The 19,383-nt window shown below is 54.7% G+C and overlaps 8 protein-coding genes across 8 annotated transcripts; 3 read left to right on the top strand and 5 right to left on the bottom strand.

Moving 5' to 3' along the window:
- Positions 1-398: 398 nt before the first annotated feature.
- On the bottom strand, positions 399-5,845 carry ASPACDRAFT_33832 (type I polyketide synthase; the record flags this gene model as incomplete). Its single annotated transcript, XM_020199993.1, has 3 exons — positions 399-1,649; positions 1,698-5,451; positions 5,472-5,845. 3 exons carry the CDS (start codon positions 5,843-5,845, stop codon positions 399-401), a joined length of 5,379 nt encoding a protein of 1,792 aa, XP_020053312.1.
- Positions 5,846-6,260: 415 nt separating this feature from the next.
- ASPACDRAFT_33688 (uncharacterized protein) lies at positions 6,261-7,251 on the top strand (the record flags this gene model as incomplete). Its single annotated transcript, XM_020199981.1, has 2 exons — positions 6,261-6,416; positions 6,469-7,251. The coding sequence occupies 2 exons, from the start codon at positions 6,261-6,263 to the stop codon at positions 7,249-7,251; spliced, it is 939 nt and encodes a 312-aa protein (XP_020053311.1).
- A 227-nt stretch (positions 7,252-7,478) lies between these two features.
- On the bottom strand, positions 7,479-8,326 carry ASPACDRAFT_33537 (SDR family oxidoreductase; the record flags this gene model as incomplete). Its single annotated transcript, XM_020199964.1, has 2 exons — positions 7,479-7,613; positions 7,664-8,326. 2 exons carry the CDS (start codon positions 8,324-8,326, stop codon positions 7,479-7,481), a joined length of 798 nt encoding a protein of 265 aa, XP_020053310.1.
- A 444-nt stretch (positions 8,327-8,770) lies between these two features.
- Positions 8,771-9,311, top strand: ASPACDRAFT_46494 (nuclear transport factor 2 family protein; the record flags this gene model as incomplete). Its single annotated transcript, XM_020201795.1, has 2 exons — positions 8,771-8,977; positions 9,036-9,311. 2 exons carry the CDS (start codon positions 8,771-8,773, stop codon positions 9,309-9,311), a joined length of 483 nt encoding a protein of 160 aa, XP_020053309.1.
- A 301-nt stretch (positions 9,312-9,612) lies between these two features.
- Positions 9,613-10,112, bottom strand: ASPACDRAFT_46493 (uncharacterized protein; the record flags this gene model as incomplete). The annotated part of the gene is made up of 2 exons (XM_020201794.1): positions 9,613-9,843; positions 9,906-10,112. The coding sequence occupies 2 exons, from the start codon at positions 10,110-10,112 to the stop codon at positions 9,613-9,615; spliced, it is 438 nt and encodes a 145-aa protein (XP_020053308.1).
- A 426-nt stretch (positions 10,113-10,538) lies between these two features.
- Positions 10,539-11,468, bottom strand: tpcM (methyltransferase tpcM; the record flags this gene model as incomplete). Its single annotated transcript, XM_020201793.1, has 1 exon — positions 10,539-11,468. One exon carries the CDS (start codon positions 11,466-11,468, stop codon positions 10,539-10,541), a length of 930 nt encoding a protein of 309 aa, XP_020053307.1.
- A 302-nt stretch (positions 11,469-11,770) lies between these two features.
- ASPACDRAFT_63277 (uncharacterized protein) lies at positions 11,771-12,781 on the bottom strand (the record flags this gene model as incomplete). Its single annotated transcript, XM_020203868.1, has 1 exon — positions 11,771-12,781. The coding sequence occupies one exon, from the start codon at positions 12,779-12,781 to the stop codon at positions 11,771-11,773; it is 1,011 nt and encodes a 336-aa protein (XP_020053306.1).
- A 1,617-nt stretch (positions 12,782-14,398) lies between these two features.
- Positions 14,399-15,790, top strand: ASPACDRAFT_1859048 (uncharacterized protein; the record flags this gene model as incomplete). The annotated part of the gene is made up of 3 exons (XM_020197645.1): positions 14,399-14,638; positions 14,688-15,191; positions 15,254-15,790. 3 exons carry the CDS (start codon positions 14,399-14,401, stop codon positions 15,788-15,790), a joined length of 1,281 nt encoding a protein of 426 aa, XP_020053305.1.
- Positions 15,791-19,383: the final 3,593 nt, after the last annotated feature.

Below are 19,383 nucleotides of genomic sequence, written 5' to 3'. Positions count from 1 at the left end.
AGAAGTAGATTAGCAAGTATTTACAGCTGGTAGCCTAGGTCTTTCAATTATTCCCGATATAACAAGTACACCTATAAATCGAAAATAGCTCTATAAAATATGGTTTTTAGTTATTATAGTAACCAAGCCCACTAGCATATAAATGCCTGCTATACAACCGCCCAACTTAGCCACCAACCCACCATCACTCCATTATCCTGAAAAGTTTTGGAAATAGAGGAAGTTGATCGTGAAGCAATACTGGGGGCATTAGGAATACCTATTGCCCATTGAAATTTCAAGGCGATATTAGATGCTCCGATCTGAAATTTGTATATATATTGCGGATGATGAACAAATTGTCGCGCAGGAACCGTCACACTCTCTTACCACCAAGATCAAAAAAACAAATGTCAGGTTTAACTATAATACTCCTCCAACCACGACCGCAAAGCCCCAATGGTAGGATACTCCAAGAACAGACTCCCGGCCACCACAATTCCCAGTTCCTCGCGGAACTTCTCGGCGATTACCAAACTCATCAGGCTGTCCACACCCAGATTGGCAAATGCTGCATCGTCGGTGAGATCGGATTGCTCGAGACCGGCCTCATTAGCAATCAAGACCAGAGCCTTGCCGGATGTGCTGTCGGAGTTCACAGCAGGGGCAGCAGTAACGGCCGCCGGTGCTGGTGTAGAGGCAGGGGTCGATGCTGACGGATTGGCCTGGAGAGCAGCCTCTACCACCGCGGGCTTGGGCGGCGAGACAGGAGGAGCAGGCGCCGGGGCAGACACGGCAGGACCCGCGCCACCAGCAGCAGCATAGGACTTCGCGATCGACGAGTCCGGCGCGGCGAAGAACCGGTTCATGAGGATGCGGGGGTAGCGACGGAACTGGATGCCTCCCACCATCCCCATGATCACCTTGTCCTGGAAGACATACACATCACCCAGATACACGGACGGATCGTCGTCGGTTGGGATCATCTTGACATAGGACCGGTACCTCTGTCCCGGGACCAATGGCCGCGCGAAACGCATACTGTCCCAGCCCGGGGTCACACAGAAGGTGTTCGCCGTGTCGCTGGCGTCGGAGACGTTCATGATGAACCCGGCCAGATGCGCCACGCTGTCGATGAAGTACGGAGGCACGGTGTAGCTCCCGCCGCCGGAGACGTGCTTGAGGGTGACGTCGGCGAAGGCCTCGAACTCGTGCATCACGACCGCTTGCATGCCCCGGTACTTGTCGGCGTACTCGACCAGGTTGTTGCCGAAGAGGGTGTACGCCATCTTGTGCGAGAAGCGGTTTGCGATCCCCTCCGCGGCGAGACGCTCGAGGGTCTCGATGCGGCCCTGCACGAGGTGCGCGAGCGGGCTCCATGATGAGAGCCAGTGGTCCGCATCGCCGTACACGACGCGGCAGGTTGCAAAGGGTTCCGAGACGGTGCCGTCGTTGGCGACATTCTCCCAGACAAAGTCGGCGGCACCGGCGTGGATGTCTGCTGTCGTAGCGGTGACGCGGAAGTATTGCGGGACCTTGGTGTTGCTTTGGGCTACGAGGCCCTTGGTCACCTTCAGGTCGGTGATGTTGGCATGCACGGTCTTGGCCATGGGGATGAGCTTCTTGTACAGGTATTCACCGAGGGTGTATACGATGTCGCCATGGATGGACTATGTAGTCAGTGAGAGCCCGAGGCAGAAGGTCTGATAAGCACTTACGGACGTAACGACACCGCAGTTATTCATCTTGTGTCCGTGCGCAGCCGCAAGGAGATCAGGCTGCATCAGGTCAGACTGCATGACAACCTTGCCGGACGATCCAGAGAAATTCTCCTCGATGATCTGCTGCACAGTGGTGGTACTGAGACTAGACACCGGGGCAGCCGCGGCCTGTCGATTGATACCCTTCTCAGCATCGTAGAACGTATTGCCCTTGGTGAGCGCCCAGTCTCCTCTATACTGGATCCAGTAATTCTTCTCGTTCCAGCTGTAGGTGGGCAGATCTAGAAGACGAAGCGACGCCTCAAAAGGCCGGTGGAACTCACCCCAGCGCACCGGCAGCCCCGCGGTGTGAAGCTGCCCCAAACCCGCTGCGAGAGTGGTCCAGTTGTCCTCCCCTCGACGGAAAGAGCCCACCGTTACCGGAGCAGGGTCGAAGCTGGCTTTGATAAATGCCACACAGACCGGGTGCGGCCCGACCTCAACCCAGACCGTGTCCTTGTCGACGATCGAGGTCTCCTGCGCGTTCTGCATGGCAGACAAGAAATCGACGGTTCCGCGCGTCGCTCGGCGCAAGTACTCGGCATTGAGGGACTTTTCATCGAAGACAACTCTACCCAGCAAGGGGGAGACGATGGGCAGCGTTGGTGGGCGGAAGATGACGCTCTTTCTGGCGGTCTCCTCGAACAGGTCCAGGATGGGGTCGGTCTGGGCGGAATGGAAAGCAAATGGGACATCGAGGAAGATGACCCTGTAGCCTTTTTCTTTGAGAGGGACTGAAACGGCTTCCATCTGCTCGGTGGTCCCCGAAAGAACAGTCTCCTTGGGCCCATTCACGCATGCGAGGTCATACGGGAGGTCCTTGATCGCATCCTCGATCTCGCATCGCGACGCCTTGACGGCCATCATCTTGTGCGTGCCGGCAGTACACAAGGATTCCAGCATCTGAGCTCGCGAACCGACCAGGAAAATGGCGTCGCTTGCGGAGAGGACACCGGCGATGACAAAGGCCGCGTACTCGCCCAGACTATGTCCGGCGACGACTTCGGGTTTGATACCCAGTGTCTCCCAGTATCTGGCCAAGGCGATCTCCACGCTGGTGTGAGCTACTTGGGTGATAACCGGCGGCCAGGCGTGGTCTTTGGGGTAACTACCATCGACGGCTGGGAGGAACGAGGGAAAGCCATGCTGTTGACCCAGACGGTCAAGGCTTTCGAGCTGGGACCGGAAGAATGGGGAGTGGTGGTACAGCTGCAGGTTCATCGACTTGTCGGCGGCGCCTTGCCCGGTGAAGACAAACGCGACCGGTGGTGCTCCAGTCGTGGGCATTGGCTTCATGGAATCGACCCCGTCCAGCTTGGAAATAAGCTGTTGCTTTAGGCTGCTTGTGTCTGTAGCAGTAGCAGCCACACGATGGTTGTGGTGATAGCGTCTGGCTGTAAGCGAGTACGCCAGGTCGGCCATAGACACATCTTCATTTTTCTCAAGGTAGGCAATCAGCCGCTGGAGGTTGCCCTTGAGGGAGATTTTGCTCTTGGCAGAGACAGTAAAAACATGGCTGGGTCGCGGATCGGATCCAAGTCTGTCTCGCACTGGACCTTCCTCCAGCACAAGCGTAGTATTACCACCAGCTGCACTGAAGTTGTTCACCACCGCGATGCGCTTCTTCTCGGACGTCCGAGACCATGCGGTGGTCTCGAAGGGAATATGCAAGTTGCGCCGCTCCATATCTTTAGGAAAGCCCGGGTTGATGCTAGTTTTGATGCCGACATGAGGCGGGATTGCACCTTTTTGCAGCATAAGCAGGACCTTAATAAGCGCCGTCACACCCGCAGCAGCCTCTCCGTGGCCCACATTTGCCTTGACAGCACCGATATGAAGCGGCTGTTTGGAGGTTCGCCTTTTGCCCTTGATAGGGGCAAACACGTTGGTTATGGACTCCATCTCTTCGGCATCACCTGCTTGGGTTCCCGTGCCGTGGAACTCCACGTAGCTGACGTCAAGCGGGTCAATGCCGGCCCGCGCCATGACTTGCCGATACAGATCGGACTGGTGGCCGGCGTGGGGATGTGTGATCGAAACCGCATTCGCAGAGTGGTTGGTCGCCGCAGCTGGAATCACGCCGAGGATGTTGTCGTTGTCCGCCAATGCATCGTCCAGCCGCTTCATGACAATCGAGCCGACACCATCGGCGCGACAGTACCCATCAGCCGTGCAGTCCCAGGTCTTGCAGGCGTTGGGCGTCTTGGTGAGGAAGTGGCCGTTACAGAGACCGGCGAACGCATCCGAGTTGGTCAGCACATTCAGACCTCCTGCGACGACAGTGTCGACGTCGCCTGCCCAGAGTGCAGTGCAGGCCGCCTGGATGGTGGCCAGACTCGAGGAGCAGGCCGTGTCGCAGTTGAAACTGGGTCCCGCGAACTTGAAAAAATAATTGATGCGCCCGGGGCCAAAGGCGCGACATCCACCGGGAATGAAGTACGTGCTGATCTCTTGACCCGTGTTGACCTCCCGATAGTCGTCACTGGCCTGACCGTACCAGGTGCCGATGCGGTTGAGATTTGTTGCCGGCGTGCGGTTCGCCACATACCCGGCTCGCTCCAGGGCTTCATACGCCGTGACAATGGCCAAGCGCTGCATGGGGTCGGTCTGTTCCGCTTCACGGGGCGACATGTTGAAGAACGGTGCGTCGAAAAGGCCCGGCTCGTCGATGAAGCACCCGTACGCCGTGTGACTGGTGTTCATCCTCTTCCCAGTAGGATCGTGATGCGAGTCAACGTCGAAGCGATCGGCGGGGATTCTCCGGTGTACATCCAGTCCAGCTTCAAGGAGATCCCAGAACTTCTCTGTATCTGTGGCACCACCTGGCATGCGACAGGACATGCCGACGATCGCAATCTTCGACTGCATGGAGCTTCCGGGCGAGTATTGCCCGTGGTCGACATCGGTCCCGACCCACGCCAGAAGGTCGTCGGCATCGACAGGGAGATCAGTCATGGCGGACGTCAACGCAGTCGAAAGCTGCTGGGCTGGAAGGGAGTGACGGAAGACCTTGATGTTGACATCGTGGACGTCGGTCTTAGCGACCCGCTCTGCAACACCACGAATAACATTGTCCCACACGATTTGCTTGGTTAGAACTTCGAAAATCACCTGCTCAAACAGCTCTGCAGCACTGGACGCAAGAAACGGCTGGCCGGAGCTGGTGGACATGACGGGCACGACGGGCTTATATCGCGCCGGTAGCGAAGGAGCTCGGACGACTGCTTGTGCGTCTTCACGCGCGTAGATATGCGCTGCATGGCATAGCCCTCCATAGACCGGGAGGTGCGCAAATTTGCGATCACGAAACGAGGCGTAATTGCGGAAGAGGGCCTTGAGCCGAGATGGTGGTCCGCTCACAGTGACCGAGGTTTCGCTGATCGCACTGACAAAGATCTTGCTGGCTGATGGGGTGCGCTCCTTGGCTTGGATATCGTCCAGCTCTTTCTGAGCTTCGTCGACAGTCATTCCATGGACAACGTATGCCCATGAGTCGGAAGCCTCCGCATCAACGTCCTCTAGGTTATGCGAGACGTTGGCCACGAAAACGCCCAGACGAAAGGCAATGCGCAGGACTTCCACACCAGCCGTGACTGCATCATCCAGGGATGTGGAGACTGAAACGGCTGTTGAGACTAGTATACCCACTCCCAAGCCAGTCAGTACACTGTTGGTCTCCGTTGCCTGGTCCTCTGGATAGAGCTCGCAGTGCCTAATCAATTAGTCTAGCACAGGAAGAACCAAAGGGGATGAGAGGCGTACCCAATGTACATCCCCAGCTGCAGCACACAGAGCAACACTCCGTCGATAGATTGAGCAAGTGGTCCCTTGCGTAGCTTTGTCTCACCAGCCAAAGTTGTTACGGACTCGAAAGCAGGAACCAGCTGGCCCAGTTCCATGCGTAGCTGGCTGACCTCATTTCGCAGCACCCTCGTGGCTTCGCTCAAGAACCGAGCCAAGATGGGATGACTGCTGTGCTTGCTGTGACTGTGTAACCGGCGCAGAAGGGTCGAAAGGTCGTCTGTGGGAAATTCGTTGCTGAAGTACAGGACCTTAAGTTTGGTGGGTAGGTCCTGCGCCTCTGCTGGGGGGGTATAGGTTACCATGTCGAATGAGGCTGTTGAGGACGACGACGAGGGAGCCGACATGCCCTTGCTACCTGTACAAACGGCAGCAAAGTTGTAGCTGTAGGGAGGTGTAGGGTAGCTCTCAGGCAAAAGAAGAGTGGAGAGTGTCTAGCGCGCACGAGATTGCAAAGGAGAGTGAATCAAATGATTGATTATGGAGTCACATCGACATGGATGTCCAAGATAAATAGTCCAGTCACCCCATGTATCTCGAAGTTCTTGCCACCACATCGACTGGCAGTAGAGACAAATAGCCCGACTCCCGAGTCGGGATCCGGACAACGGAATACGCAGACGCAGCCACCCCGACGGGTTATACAAATGAATCTTGGGATTTTCCGGTCTGAATTGTCGATAATGCTTCCAAACCAGATCATTACACCCCAAGATCAAAATGGGTGAAGGAGGCTACCGACAGATCAACAAGACACTGAACGTCTGCGCGTTCGATGACTATCTCGTCACCCAACAGTCACGACTGCCCAAACTTCTGGATATCGAACAGCTCAGCCCGCGAGTGCTTCGAGTCCTTGGCCAGAATGCGGGAAAGGTATGCCCCCTCACCGACCCCGCGAGATGATCGAACCTAATGGTGGGTTTAGTTCACGTTGCAAGGAACAAATACCTATATCGTGGGCACAGGCCAGCACCGCCTTATCATCGACACCGCACAGGGCTACCGTGAATGGGCCGATTTGATCGACGTCACACTATCGAACCGATCGATCTCGTTGTCCCATGTGTTTTTAACTCATTGGCACGGCGACCATACCGGCGGCGTTCCGGATCTTATTCGGATGTATCCCCACTTGGCGGATGGCATCTACAAGAACTCGCCCGAGCAGGGCCAACATCCCATTGAGGAAGGCCAAATCTTCAAAGTCGAAGGCGCGACCATTCGCGCAGTTCACGGGCCAGGCCATTCTCACGACCACATGTGCTTTGTCCTTGAGGAGGAAAACGCCATGTTCACGGGCGACAATGTCCTTGGCCACGGCACGAGCGCCGTCGAGCAGCTGGGCCTCTACATGGACACTCTCCGGAAGCTGCAGGCTCAAGGATGCAGGACGGGGTATCCCGCCCACGGTGCCGTCATTCCCGACCTCAATCTCAAGATTGCCACCGAACTGGCACAGAAGACCCGTCGGGAGAAGCAGTGTCTTGCTGCGCTGGGTCGGATCCGCAAGGAGAGGCCCACGGGGCAGTTGGCCAGTGTTACTGTTGGTGAGCTGATTGACGTAGTTCATGGCACTCGGGTGAATGAAGAAGTACGGAAAATGGCATTAGAACCGTTCATGGAGGAGGTTTTGAGGAAGTTGGCAGAGGATGGAAAGGTGGCATTCCGGGTGAGGAAGGGGGTCAAGACTTGGTTTGCTCTTACTTGACATTGTTGCTATGACTTTTGCATTCTTTCACCGAGGCTCAGAGCTATGTTTCACGATCCAGAAGAATTATTCGAGTCTCAGTCGCGTTGACAAAATTCACAGCCCCGCCTGGGACGTATATCCTACCGATAGCTACAAGCCATGCCTAGGCAGTGTGACAATCATCAAGTTCGTACATCAGTGCAATATGAAGCTTTATTGGCTATTGAGCTTTAGAGACAAACTGTCTAAGCAGCACCACCATCGATTCCAAGAACCTTCCCATTCACCCATTCGCTCTCGCTCGAGGCCAAGAAGCACACTACTTTGGCGATATCGACGGGATACCCGCACCGGGTCAAAGGCGAGACATGAGCCACAATCTATGCTGTTAGTCTCTCCGAGAAAAATCGCGCGGGTTAGCAAAACTCACATCCAAAATCTGCTCCTTGGATAGCTTATCCGCGTTGGGCAGATAGTCCTTGGCCGTCTCATGGAACATATCGGTGACGGTGCCGCCGGGGGCAACCGCATTGACGGTGATCTTCTTGTCGCCACAGTCTTTGGCCAGGCAACGCACAAAAGTGTTGATGGCGGCCTTGGACGCAGAGTAGAGCGAATGCTTCGGGACGGTGAACGAGTCGGCCGTGTTCGAGCTCATCAGAATGACCCGACCATTCTGGTTCAAATGCTTGTACGCTTCGCGGGCGACGAAGAACTGCCCCCGGGTGTTGACGCTGAAGACGCGATCGAACTCTTCTTCGGTGACCTCACTCAGGTGTCCGAATGAGACGACGCCGGCGTTGGAGCACACAATGTCAATGCCGCCGAACACCTTGACGGCTTCCTCGAACAGCTGGACGGTTTGGGGCACCTGGCTGACGTCGGCCTGGAGAGCGACGGCGTCGGACCCCAGGGATTTGATCTCATCGACGACCTGATTGGCGGGTCCGGCGGATTTGCTGTAGTTGACGATGACCTTTGCGCCGCATCGGCCCAGTTCGACAGCCATCGCGGCGCCGATGCCGCGGCCGGATCCGGTCACCAGAGCGACTTTGCCATCGAGGCGGTAGGGGATGTACGAGATAGAACCCATTTCAGAGTGTTGTGGGCTTCGTAGGAGCAACGACGTGACGAAAGAATATCTCACTGGAAGTATATTTTGCACAGTGGTGGATCGATCGAGCCTGCGTCTTGAACAAAGATATTTGTTTCCAGTCAGGGCTATTCTCCTTTTCCGAATGCCGTCCGTCGCGTTGTCGGGCTCTGAAATCCCCCGTTATTGCCCGACTCAATTTTCCGACTACACAGGATGTCAATCGATTTCGACGATTATGCCTTCTTTTTCTGTGGTCGCCTGATTGCAATCAGTGTTGAACTTCGCCTCTCATTGAGTCAACTTCCCCAACAATATTTTGTCACTAGGACATTCCATGGTGTTTGTCAATCTCAAGCCTCAAGAATATATCTTCTCAGCCGAACAACTTGCACATCCCTACAAAACCACACTCACCATCCCTATTGCGAATACATCAAATCAATGACCGCCCCAGCTTCCACCCAAGCAGCAACGCTGAAGCGTTTCATCTCCGCTTGGGAGAAATGGGACGCCCAAGAATGGATCTCCACCTTCTCCGACGACTTTCAACAAGTCACCCTCCCCCACAGCCTGAGCGTGCCCGTTCGTACCCGTAAGGAAGTGGAGATCGTTCTGCCTGCTCTCGTCGCGACGGTGAAGTCATATCAGGTACGTATTCAGTCGCGGTCAGCTATTTCAGGGGGTCAAACAATGTTAACCCCGATAGCTGCAAATCCACCACGTGATCCATGATCCAGACAACAACAAGGCGGTTGTATACGCTGCGTCGACGGGGAAGCTTCCGTGGGGAGACTGGAACCTCGAGTACGCGGCTTTCCTGACGTTCACCGACGACGGAGGAAAAGTGGCTAGACTCGAGGAAATGCTCGATACCGCGTTTCTGCAAGATTTTGGGCCGAAATTCGGGAAGTACCTGGAGGAGAATGGGGGGCCGGTGGCGGTCGCTGCTGGGGGAAAGCAAGACCTGCGTTCGGAAGCTTGATTTTCAAATACTAGAATGAATCATTTCATTCCTAGAAAATAGTATGTGGACTCGTGCTTCGGGAGTCAAGGTCGTGGTTTCGTGAAAATGGGGCCTAGCTCTACATGCACCAGACACGAAGGTCTCGTTTCGGTGGGTGAGGGTTAACGAAGCAGAATTCAAGGCTGGCCTCGGAGGATGTAAGTTACCGCGGACACGATCAGGTCTACACACCCAGCTCAATAAGTGCGGCTGAGGGTAGAATAACTGCAATCATAAAAATTTCACATCCAGAGACTATCAGATATTTATGTACCCGTGCTCAAGCCTCCTCCTGCCCCTTAATATACGCCTCCAACTTGGGCAAGAAGCCCTTCATAAACACCCCATCAAACATCTCCTCGATCCGGTTCACGGACTCGCCACTTTCATCAAACCACACGAAACACGCGTGTTCGTTCTTGTACGGTCCGAAGGGCGAGTCGGCCGTCGTGATGGCATAGATGACCGCTTTGCTCTCCGCGGGTTCATGGATGACATTGTGTACCGTCAGCTGAATCGTTGTCATTTAGCCTTTCGTGTGCCATTGGCCAAAAGTTGGGTGAGTTAGTGTACCTGAAAGTTGGTCAGGATGGACATGAGCTTGGGGAAGAGCTTCTCGGTGATGGCCCGGGTGCGAGGCGGGACCCCCGAGCTGAATGGCAGAGTCACTTGCGCGCAGTCGTCGGACCAGCTGGCCAGGAAGCCGTCCGGCGTCCAGCCTTTCCAGCCGTCGATGAACTTGTTTAAGGTTGCGGTTTGGGTTGCGGCGGGGGCGGGCATGGTGGTAGCTCTGTCACTGGTCAAACGGGTCGGTGGTCTGAGTGGAAAGTAGAATGGGGATATTTGCAAGAAAGTCTTAAGGTCATCATGATGGTCCATGGACAGTACTCGGGGCATTCGGTCAATCGGGAAGTCGGCTCAAAGGGCCCGGGGGAGTCGGAATGGCGGGGGGGGGGGGGGGGAGGAAATACCCAATGAGCAATTACCCGACAGCACGCTTCAGGAAGATCGTTGCAGTGGAAGAAGCCAAGAGAAAAGCGGGAATGGTATCATGAAACTACTCATTCACTGATTTACCTGGTCAGAGGTGGATGGGGACACCGTAGGGTCCATCTTGAGACACATTACGTAGATTTGGAGATACGGCTGTATGGTTCAAGCTTCAAAAAATCAAATTCAGCACAACAACACGGTTTCAGTCTGCAACTATCGCCTCGTAGCTAAGATAATCTTCGCCGGCCAAGTGCCCTTGACCTCATCGTCCCCAATGATCTCCTCCATCTCCTGCCACAACTCCCCGAAATTCGGATCGTCCCTTGCAAACGGAAACGACAACACATGCTCCTTCACACCCTCAAGCCCAGTCACAAAGCTCCACCCATCCTCCTGCACAAAGGTCTCGACATCGTCTACGCCAGTATAGACAGGCTCGTGGACCTGCACCTCCGGCGGCAAGGGCGCCGTGATGCCGCCGTTCTCCATGTTGAGGTGAATGCGCTGCGCCCGGGGCCGAAACAACCCCTCATCCAACGGGGCGACATTGTACTTGCCCTGCGTGCGGGCCATGACGGCAACTAGCTTCTCCGGATCATCGGCCTTGGCCAGTAGGGCGCGGCCGCCGGAATGGTTGATGCGAGTGTAGACGTCCTGGATGCGGGGGTCCTCGAACTGCGCTGCGCCAAAGGCCGCGCAGGCAAAGGTACCCCCGGGACGGAGTTGGCGCGCGATCTCGCTCATCGCGAGCGGCTGGTCGCAGAAATGCAGGACGTTGGTCGCGAAGACCATGTCCACGCTGCCGGGGGCGATGTCGTCGCCCTCTTCGACCCGGGCGGCGCGGTAGCTGAAACCGTCCACCCCCAAACGATCCTCGGCGAGGACCACGTTCTCCTTCGCGATGTCGGAGATGATGACATGCTGGAACTTGGAGCGAAGGATGTGTGCGTAGGGCCCGTTGCCTGCGCCTACATCGTGCACCGTGCCGAATTGGCCTCCGTGAGATTGGTGGTAGTTGAAGAGGCGCTGGAAGAAGGCGTCGGGCGCGGATGGGCGGCCTTTGAGGTAGTTGTTCCAGAAGGCTTTGCCTTGGTCGAAGAGTCTGTCATTTGAGTCAAAGAAGGGGACGGTTGCTGTTGCCATGGTGTACGGATGCACTTGGGTAGGCTGGCGGGTGGCCCAGTGGTGTAAACTACCTTACCTGCCAAAATATTTAAACCTCCATTGACTCCCCGAGCTTCGGATCTCGGGGTTCGGGGGTAGAGCTCGGTGGTAAAAGCCAACTGCATCTATTCTGCATCTGCAAGTGGATTACAAACATAATGTATCACTGTGCATGTACAAAGGAATCATTATCGGGGTCCCGATTTGGGCCCCTCCCTCTTCGGCCCCTCCAGGCCCAAGTAACCCTCGATCTCTCTGTGCATTGTGCAGCGGGATCATTATCACCTCCGCAAGCGGTCCACAATAGCCCTTGACAGGTCACAGAGACGCTTCCGCAGATCGGCTTCCAGCGTGTTCACCAAGCCGGGCGAGAAAGGTTTTAAAAACGCATGGATGCCTCCTGCAAGGGGGCCGGTCATGTGCAGCGAAGGGTCACAGGTGTCTTGCGGCTCCTCCCCCGCCGTTTCCGAGATGCGGCGCAGCCGCTGTGACAGCAGATCGACGGATGCCTGGACGCCTGCGAGCTTGGAGAGGATGCGCTGTACGGCAATGCGCTGTTCATCCTCGCATGCGCAGTCGGTGGAGGAGGGGGGGCCCTGCAGGACGGGCTCGAGTGGGTCCTCGCCGGAGGCCGCGCCCGTGGCCGCGGTGTACCAGGCGATGACCCGGAAAACTACGAGCGACAGGGTGATGAGGAGATAGCTGTCGTTGGTACAGTTGCATTGTAGAATTCTCCGGACGGTCTCACTGGTCTGCTCGTTTTGGGCGAGAACCCGCTCGAAATCGGGCAGTGGGGACGTGGTGGCACCCGGATCGTTGCCGCACCCCGGATTGCCTGGGGAGAGATCGGCTAGCAGCGCAAGAGCACGAGCCAAGCATTGGCAGGCGGCCGAGGTTGGACGACTGATCGTCGGCGTGGCATCGATGTGAGGTCGCACTGCAGATGTGGGAGATGTAGGGTGCGTGATGAGCTCCGGGGCAGGGAATGGACACGTGCGAGTGTCGTCGAGGGTGAAGTCAAAGAAGGTGGCTGCATCACCTTGCTGTTCTAGAGGAATTCCTACTGCCGAGGCGAAGAGCTCGTCTAAATCTGGGAAAGAACTCGCGGGGAGTGATGAGAGGCAGTTCTCGTCGAGCGATCTCAGGGCTCCGAAGATATCGGGATACGGCGAGCATTGTCTCTGGAGATCGAGTGACGGAGAGAGCCCACCACCTCCCGGGGTTGATGGACTGGTGATGTCGCTTGCCTGTGCTGATGTGAATGTCGGACTTGGTGACGCTGTGGCGGTCATGGTCGCTGTCATCGTCAACGCCGAGTCCCTTCGTGCTCTGCTGTGACCTTTGCCGGATGTACGACCTGCACGCTTTGCAGTGCTATACACGCAGGGGTGATCTCGTTTGGCACACCGAGCACAGCTCGGCTTTTCTTTGGTGCATCCGACTTTGGTCGCCGCACACAAATCACAGGATTTGCGCAGTTTGGACGTGGCTCGTGAAGATGCGGTCGGCAGTGGTGAAGCCATAGGATGGACCGGGAAGAAGGCAGGGTGATTCAATCGCCGAACGGGAAGTAGAGAATGCGATGAGGGCGTGGCCCCATCTTCTTAATGCTGCGCAATCTACAGCTCTTGCGGACCGCAAGCTATGGTGGCCACAACTTCCCAAGCACGAGCTGTGGCTTATGTCGATCCTATTAGTCCCAGCTTTGACCAGTTTCCTGATTAATCAGGCGCAAAAACAGATGACCCAGTAGGTATGATGATTCTCCTCGGTCGGCGTCACTACGAAAGCAGTCACATTGATTGGTGTCCAGTCATTGATAAAAGCCCTAGTCAAGTAGCACCACTCACACCCAGACTAGCTAGGTATAGGTATTTCCGAAGACAAGAGCAATGGCGAAACTCCAGCCAATGATCGGCGAATGTGACGTGCTGCCGATAATCAATCGGCCCCCTGATCTTATGCTGGCTTCCTATTGCAGAAGTCCCCGATATTAAGGCTTACCGCGCTTGGACCTGTTGATAAGCTCTATTTGAATTGATGCTGACGTGAGATCTTCGCCACTCATGATTAGCCTGGATGTAAGGGAGCAAGGATCAGCGGAGAAGGCTTTGGTTTCTGGCCCCAGTAGGATTCGGTCCCCATATTACCCTCAATTAGTTCCAAGGCTCAGATGCAGGATCGACACCACCCCCGAGTGGTTCTGCATGGTAGCAGGCAGTGACTCTAGACCCTCTAGGCGCCGGTGGGGTAATCCTCTCATGAACACCCCGGTCCTAGCGTGCACAGCTCGGAATAATCCCCCCATCGCCCCCTTTCGCCATGATTTCATGCCAGAAAGAAGCACACACCCTATGGAGACTGTTTTGCTTTTTTGTATGAGGAAATGCTTGGTTCGCACCAAGTCTCGTTCATGCATTGGGCGGAGAAACCCGAAGAGTGAAAAAGAAAGAGCAACTGTTCAGTCATGCACCGCATTTTAGTGCTGACGGATCCTGGCGGCGCGTTCCATCTAGCGTTGCAGGGCGCATCGCAGCTTTGCCTGTCTCTTATCCAGCTGCTGCTGATAGAATGTCCGACCGGGGCACTCTCAAGCAATGTCCGGGAATTCTAACTCCCGAAGCTAGGAATGAGGGCAAACAGTCTGCAGTCCTGCAGGAAACAGCGTCACTGCACAGTTGCGAATATTCTCTGCAGCCCAGAAAACCCCGCCTTTGGCGTGTGGGCCACAGGCATCCTGCCTCAAGCTCAGTACAGCATCTGGCCCAATAAGTTCTTTACGAGCTTGCATGGTCCGAAGGATTTTCCATCTTGCTGCAAGCGGAGCATCGTGGCCACCATACGCATAAAGCTGTGACCTTGGATTTGACGGGCGACCTTCAGCTCATTCCTGTCCAACCTCCCATGACATGGCGTACCTAGCTCAGTTGGAGGCAGCGTCGAGTAATCTTTCGGCGGCAGTGGAGGAGCTTGCCTCGCATTACAGGAATGGAGGGATAGACAGTCTAGGTGCTCGACCACCACAGCTGCTACCCACAGAAGCACCCCCAGAAGTCCACAAAGCAAGAGAGTCCGCGTTGGCAAGTCTGACCAAATTGCAAGTCATGCTGGCTGGACCGACGGATTTGCTGCAGAATCTGGCAGGCCAGGTAGTTGCCGTTTTTATCCTCACTGAGATACTGACTAACCGAAAGATAGCTGCAATTGCTGGCCTGTATACAATGGCTTGGCGACAGTCAAGTCCCGGCTTGTATTCCGTTGGACGGCACAGCCTTGATCAAGGATGTTTCCAGTCTTATTGGGGTTCCAGAAAGCCAGCTCAGTCGGGTTATCAGAATGGCCACAACCGGGGGATTTCTCCAAGAACCTCAGCCAGGCCATGTGTCCCATAGCGAGGTTTCCGCGGCCTTTGTGTCAAGACCGTCGTATCTTGACGCAGCCATGTTTTTGGCTGAAACGGCTGCCCCTGCCGCGTTGGCCAAAGCGACAAGTATAAAGCAGGATTCCGACTCCTATGGGCGAAAGGATGGGATCCCTTGTCTGTCTTCCTTCGCCACTGCCAGTCAAGCCCAAATGCCCCGCCTTCAGCGGCAGTGGCAGGCCTATCTCCGATATGGAACGGGCCATGTGTGCGATACAGCAACCGATGTCTTGACTTGTCTAGAGGCAATTCGCATGGCGAATGAATCTGCCGTTGTTGAGGTAAGGGCTCCCCCGTCACCCAGAGCCTGCTTTCTTGTCACTCACCCATGTCCGAATGCAAGGTCGGCGCAAGATCCACAGAACGGGCCATCGCTCTTGCAAACCAATATCCATCGCTCCGCTTTACAGTCCAACTCCAATCCTCCAGACATGACCGACTTCGGACATCGAATCCCAGGATAACCATCTCCCACCGACAGCCAGGATCAACACAACCAATTCTCGACGCCGCACTGTACATCCTCAATTTTCCCATCCCCGTGCCAGGATCATCACCTGCCTTGGTGGCGACGCACCTCTCGGCTGAGCTTCGCGCACATCTACCTGCGCTGCGGCTTAACCGTTCGGCTACCTTGGTCGTCGTTGCGCCCTCGAGGTCGGATTCAGATGAAGGGATAAGGCTGGCTCGGATCCGCGATCTGTCCCTACTACAACTGGCAAGGCAACGCGAGTTGGGGTTGTCCGAAGTGATCAACCTGCTGAACGGAGTCAGCGACGGGGAGGGAAGACTGGTGCTGGTGAATCAAGTGCGATCTGTGGGAAAGTATGGGGTCACTGCGTTGGAGGTGAAGTATCAGCCTCATGAATTGGTCCGATAAGAACTTCGGAATCTAGCGATATGGAAGGGAATGAAAGCATTCATCTCAAATCTACGAAATATGCCAGTGTCTCCCAACGCCCCTTCCATGCTTGATCAGACTGCCGCGGTTGGAAAAGGCCCAATCCTGCGACCTAAAGCTCAATGACTAGTGTCCAGCTATTTCAGTCGAGGGATATCTACCTAAATTCATCCCATGCTATTTCTCTGGGGTACTATACCCGTAAGCACAAACCCAAGATTCTTGACCTCTCCCTTGGCACATCCGGAGCCATAGTGACCGCATGGTTTTCATATTCTGGTTCCATCCAGTTCAGGCTTCGAAAGACAATGATCTGTAAATAGAAACGGGGAATTTGCGAGGTGCCAGAGCGGAGGTATTGCAGGGGAGCTGCAGGAAGTCGAGAATTGGCTCAGGCGCTGCTAACCAGTCACAACGCAGCCGGAGAAAGCTGTGACTAACGGAAATCACGCTAGTTATGCATCGATGGGGCCAGCATTTCCCATTTCCGGCTCAGACCCTGATTACTTTCTGCTTTCTGTGGCTTCAGGGCTCCTGTCTCCACTCCGCGTACTTTTTGTCGTGTGGTTGGGTTGGCGCGCCCGTGGGATCGGATTTGGGGTCGGCGCCGAGCGGGGCACTCGCACCGAGTCGCCTGGGCAAACATGCTTGGTTTCTTCAGTCTGCCCCTCACAGCAGGCGGCCGAAGCGTGGCAACTCGGGCAGTATACCTTGGAATATGACTCCCGCCAGCTGAGAAAAGCTACTCCGCACCCTCTCCCCGCACTTAAAGCTATGTTAGGAGTAGACCTGGAATGTGGCAGTCTGACCAGGAGAGATGAAAGATAGTTATCTCCGTGGGCGCCACCGGACTCGGACCCGAATTGATCTCCGTTGCGCTTCTGCGGGTGACCTCGCTTCTCATCCGGGTTGTATTGCACGGCGCAGTTCATGCCGAGATAAGCGACTTGTCCCATTCACGAGTCTCGGCATCGGTATCTCAAGTAAAAACACTCAGGATAAGTTGTCGTTCGCAGACTTCTAGAGTTTGGGATGGAGTAAAGCTGGCAGAACTTGATGGAACGTGACTACGCCTCTGTTGGGCTCGCTAGGTAGCTCTCTCAATCAGCGCTTTCCACCGAGAAGCAGCGGGTACTTTGATCATGTGAAGGCTCAAGTCGGGATCTAGCCCTAAGTCGTGAGCTATGAACAACCGCTGCCACTATTAGATAATGAGATTAAATGATGACTCGACCCGACTTCGTATTCACAAGGATGTGAAGCATTCCATGCACACTGTATCTTTTACTACTGGAAGTGCGTAGGCACTGTCAATAATTCACCACCGCGAGACTATGATGCCGACCTTCACTTGCGTGTCTCAGGGCATGACTTACGAAACCCCCCGAGTGAAGATCAGATTACCCACCCACCAAACGAATGTCTTCTTCAGTACTCAACAGATAAGCCCTCAGAATCAGCCCGCACAGGACAAAGCGGCTTTGTCCGCGTGGCCTTCCCACTCTAGCATTCCTTGCAGCTGAAGTCGCAAGAGTCAAGATATTTAGATCACCCGTACTACTCCTCACTGATTTTGGCCGAGCGGGCTGGTACCTTTCAGTCGATAAACTGTATGACCTTGCCCGAATGGCGATGTCCTGATAGAAAAAGCGAGAGCTTGATGCTATCTGATCATGATAAATCGTCCAACGCCATGGTCCTGTTTCGTATTGAGTGATTGGCTCTTCATGGGGTCTTAAATTAAATGGGATACCACAATATGCGACGTCATTCACAGGCGATTGGAAAGCGTGGTCTAGACCATCATCCTCCTACGAAATAAGCTGCTGACGATTGACCGAGCCGAATTACTGCGCGCAGCACGATTGTCGATGGGGCATCAAATGACCACTACGCGCCTAGTCACCTGATCCGGCTACCTAGTATGTATGCGAGCCGCTCTTTATACTGCGTATATCAGCCTCTTGATATGCACAAATAGAGAGGGTTTATAGAAATTCATATCGCTGTTTGAATACTGGAATTGAAATTTTCTAGCTGGCAATCTCATATGTCTACATCTATACCATTGTATACGAAACGATGATCATTCGACTAAAGAAATGTCGCTGTCTCAATTCTTGCCCGCTTGGAAAGATCATTTCTTGATCCAATAACAAAAGGACTCGGCTATATTTGGATATGATTCTTCTCACGTAACTGTTGAGTTTGATCTCAGGCCCACACCACCACCATTCAGCGCCCCTCGTGCGTTCTAGTGCACCGGATAGATTATCTCGGAGCGGACTTCGGACGGGCCGTAGGGGGGTCTGTGAGGGGGAGGATTCCGATGGGGCCCCCCTCTCGAAACTAAAATCTGACAGGCATAAAGCAACTAGGGTATGGATCCACCGCTGCGGCCTCCTCCGAGGTGGTGCTCCAATCACCTTTTGACCACAGGCGTCGAAATTGCGTAATTGAAGAACATGGGACTGCATTTGGCTGCAGCACGAGAATATGTGCCCGGGTAAAGTGTGATGAAAAACGGACAAGAGCAGCGCCACTCATGCTTGCAGCCCATATTTTCCCAGTAGAATTGCACCGTCACAGCATGTTGTGGTTTTGCCGCCAATGAGAGGGGACATGCCTCCTACCAAGCCAGTATCGTTATGCTCGCCCTATCTCTTCTACGATATTTGTAAGCGTGTAGCATCTGAGTAAAACAATCACATCTTATCTAGTCTGTCGCTGAAAACACAAGCCAGAAACAACGCACGAACATGCGGTGGGCCATGCCGCAACTCGCAGATGGCCCAAAGTTGTCCCTCACCAGATTAACCAGAGTCGCCCCCAATGCGCATGGCTTGTCGAGTTTCGCCATCGACTGCATCCTAAATACCCCGGTTACTACATTGCTGCAGCTTCAAACAGGGTACCAATGTATTGTACGAGGCACGTATCTGCATAGCGCTCGGTGAAGAGATAAGAAATCCGCGCATTGTGCCATACTCGTATCCGTGGGAGCTCGCTACTCGGTGTCTTCGTAGCGGTGACCCTCACTTGTATAGTGATGTTATGCTTCTTGACACTGCGGTGCTCCTGTTCGAAGGGAAAGGATCACAGGCTGTTGACTACACTTCACTCGCAAAGCAATGCATCGCTGTAACGTTTCTCCAGTAAATTGCGGGCCCCTGATTGCTCCCTCCACCCCCCCAAAAAACAAGGGCGAGTATCCCATCTTCTACCGCCTTGGGAGAGACTATCGGTTGCACCGCAGGGTAATAGACTGCCCTACTAAGGAATCGTAAATGTAGTCAACCTGGGAAATTGAATCCGAAGAATCACGTATAATAAGCACAGTCTCCGTCACCAAGCAAGTCGGGGACTCCTACTCCGCACCGCTCCAGGAATTCCGAGCGGATCGTGCCGATCCAGGTGACGATAATGACCAGCAATTAGCATGGCCCCGGCCGGGTCGACCCACCCACTAACTTAGGTCTCACCAAAGCCCGAGGGCTCACAAGTCGGGTCGACCCTCAACCTATTTCCTAGCAGCTTTTGGTTTGATTATTTTGAATTGTAGATTGGATTTG

Source organism: Aspergillus aculeatus (genome assembly GCF_001890905.1).
Source record: "Aspergillus aculeatus ATCC 16872 unplaced genomic scaffold ASPACscaffold_15, whole genome shotgun sequence".
In the NCBI taxonomy this organism is placed as follows: Eukaryota; Fungi; Ascomycota; class Eurotiomycetes; order Eurotiales; family Aspergillaceae; genus Aspergillus; species Aspergillus aculeatus.
This window is presented reverse-complemented; position numbering and strand designations above follow the sequence as displayed.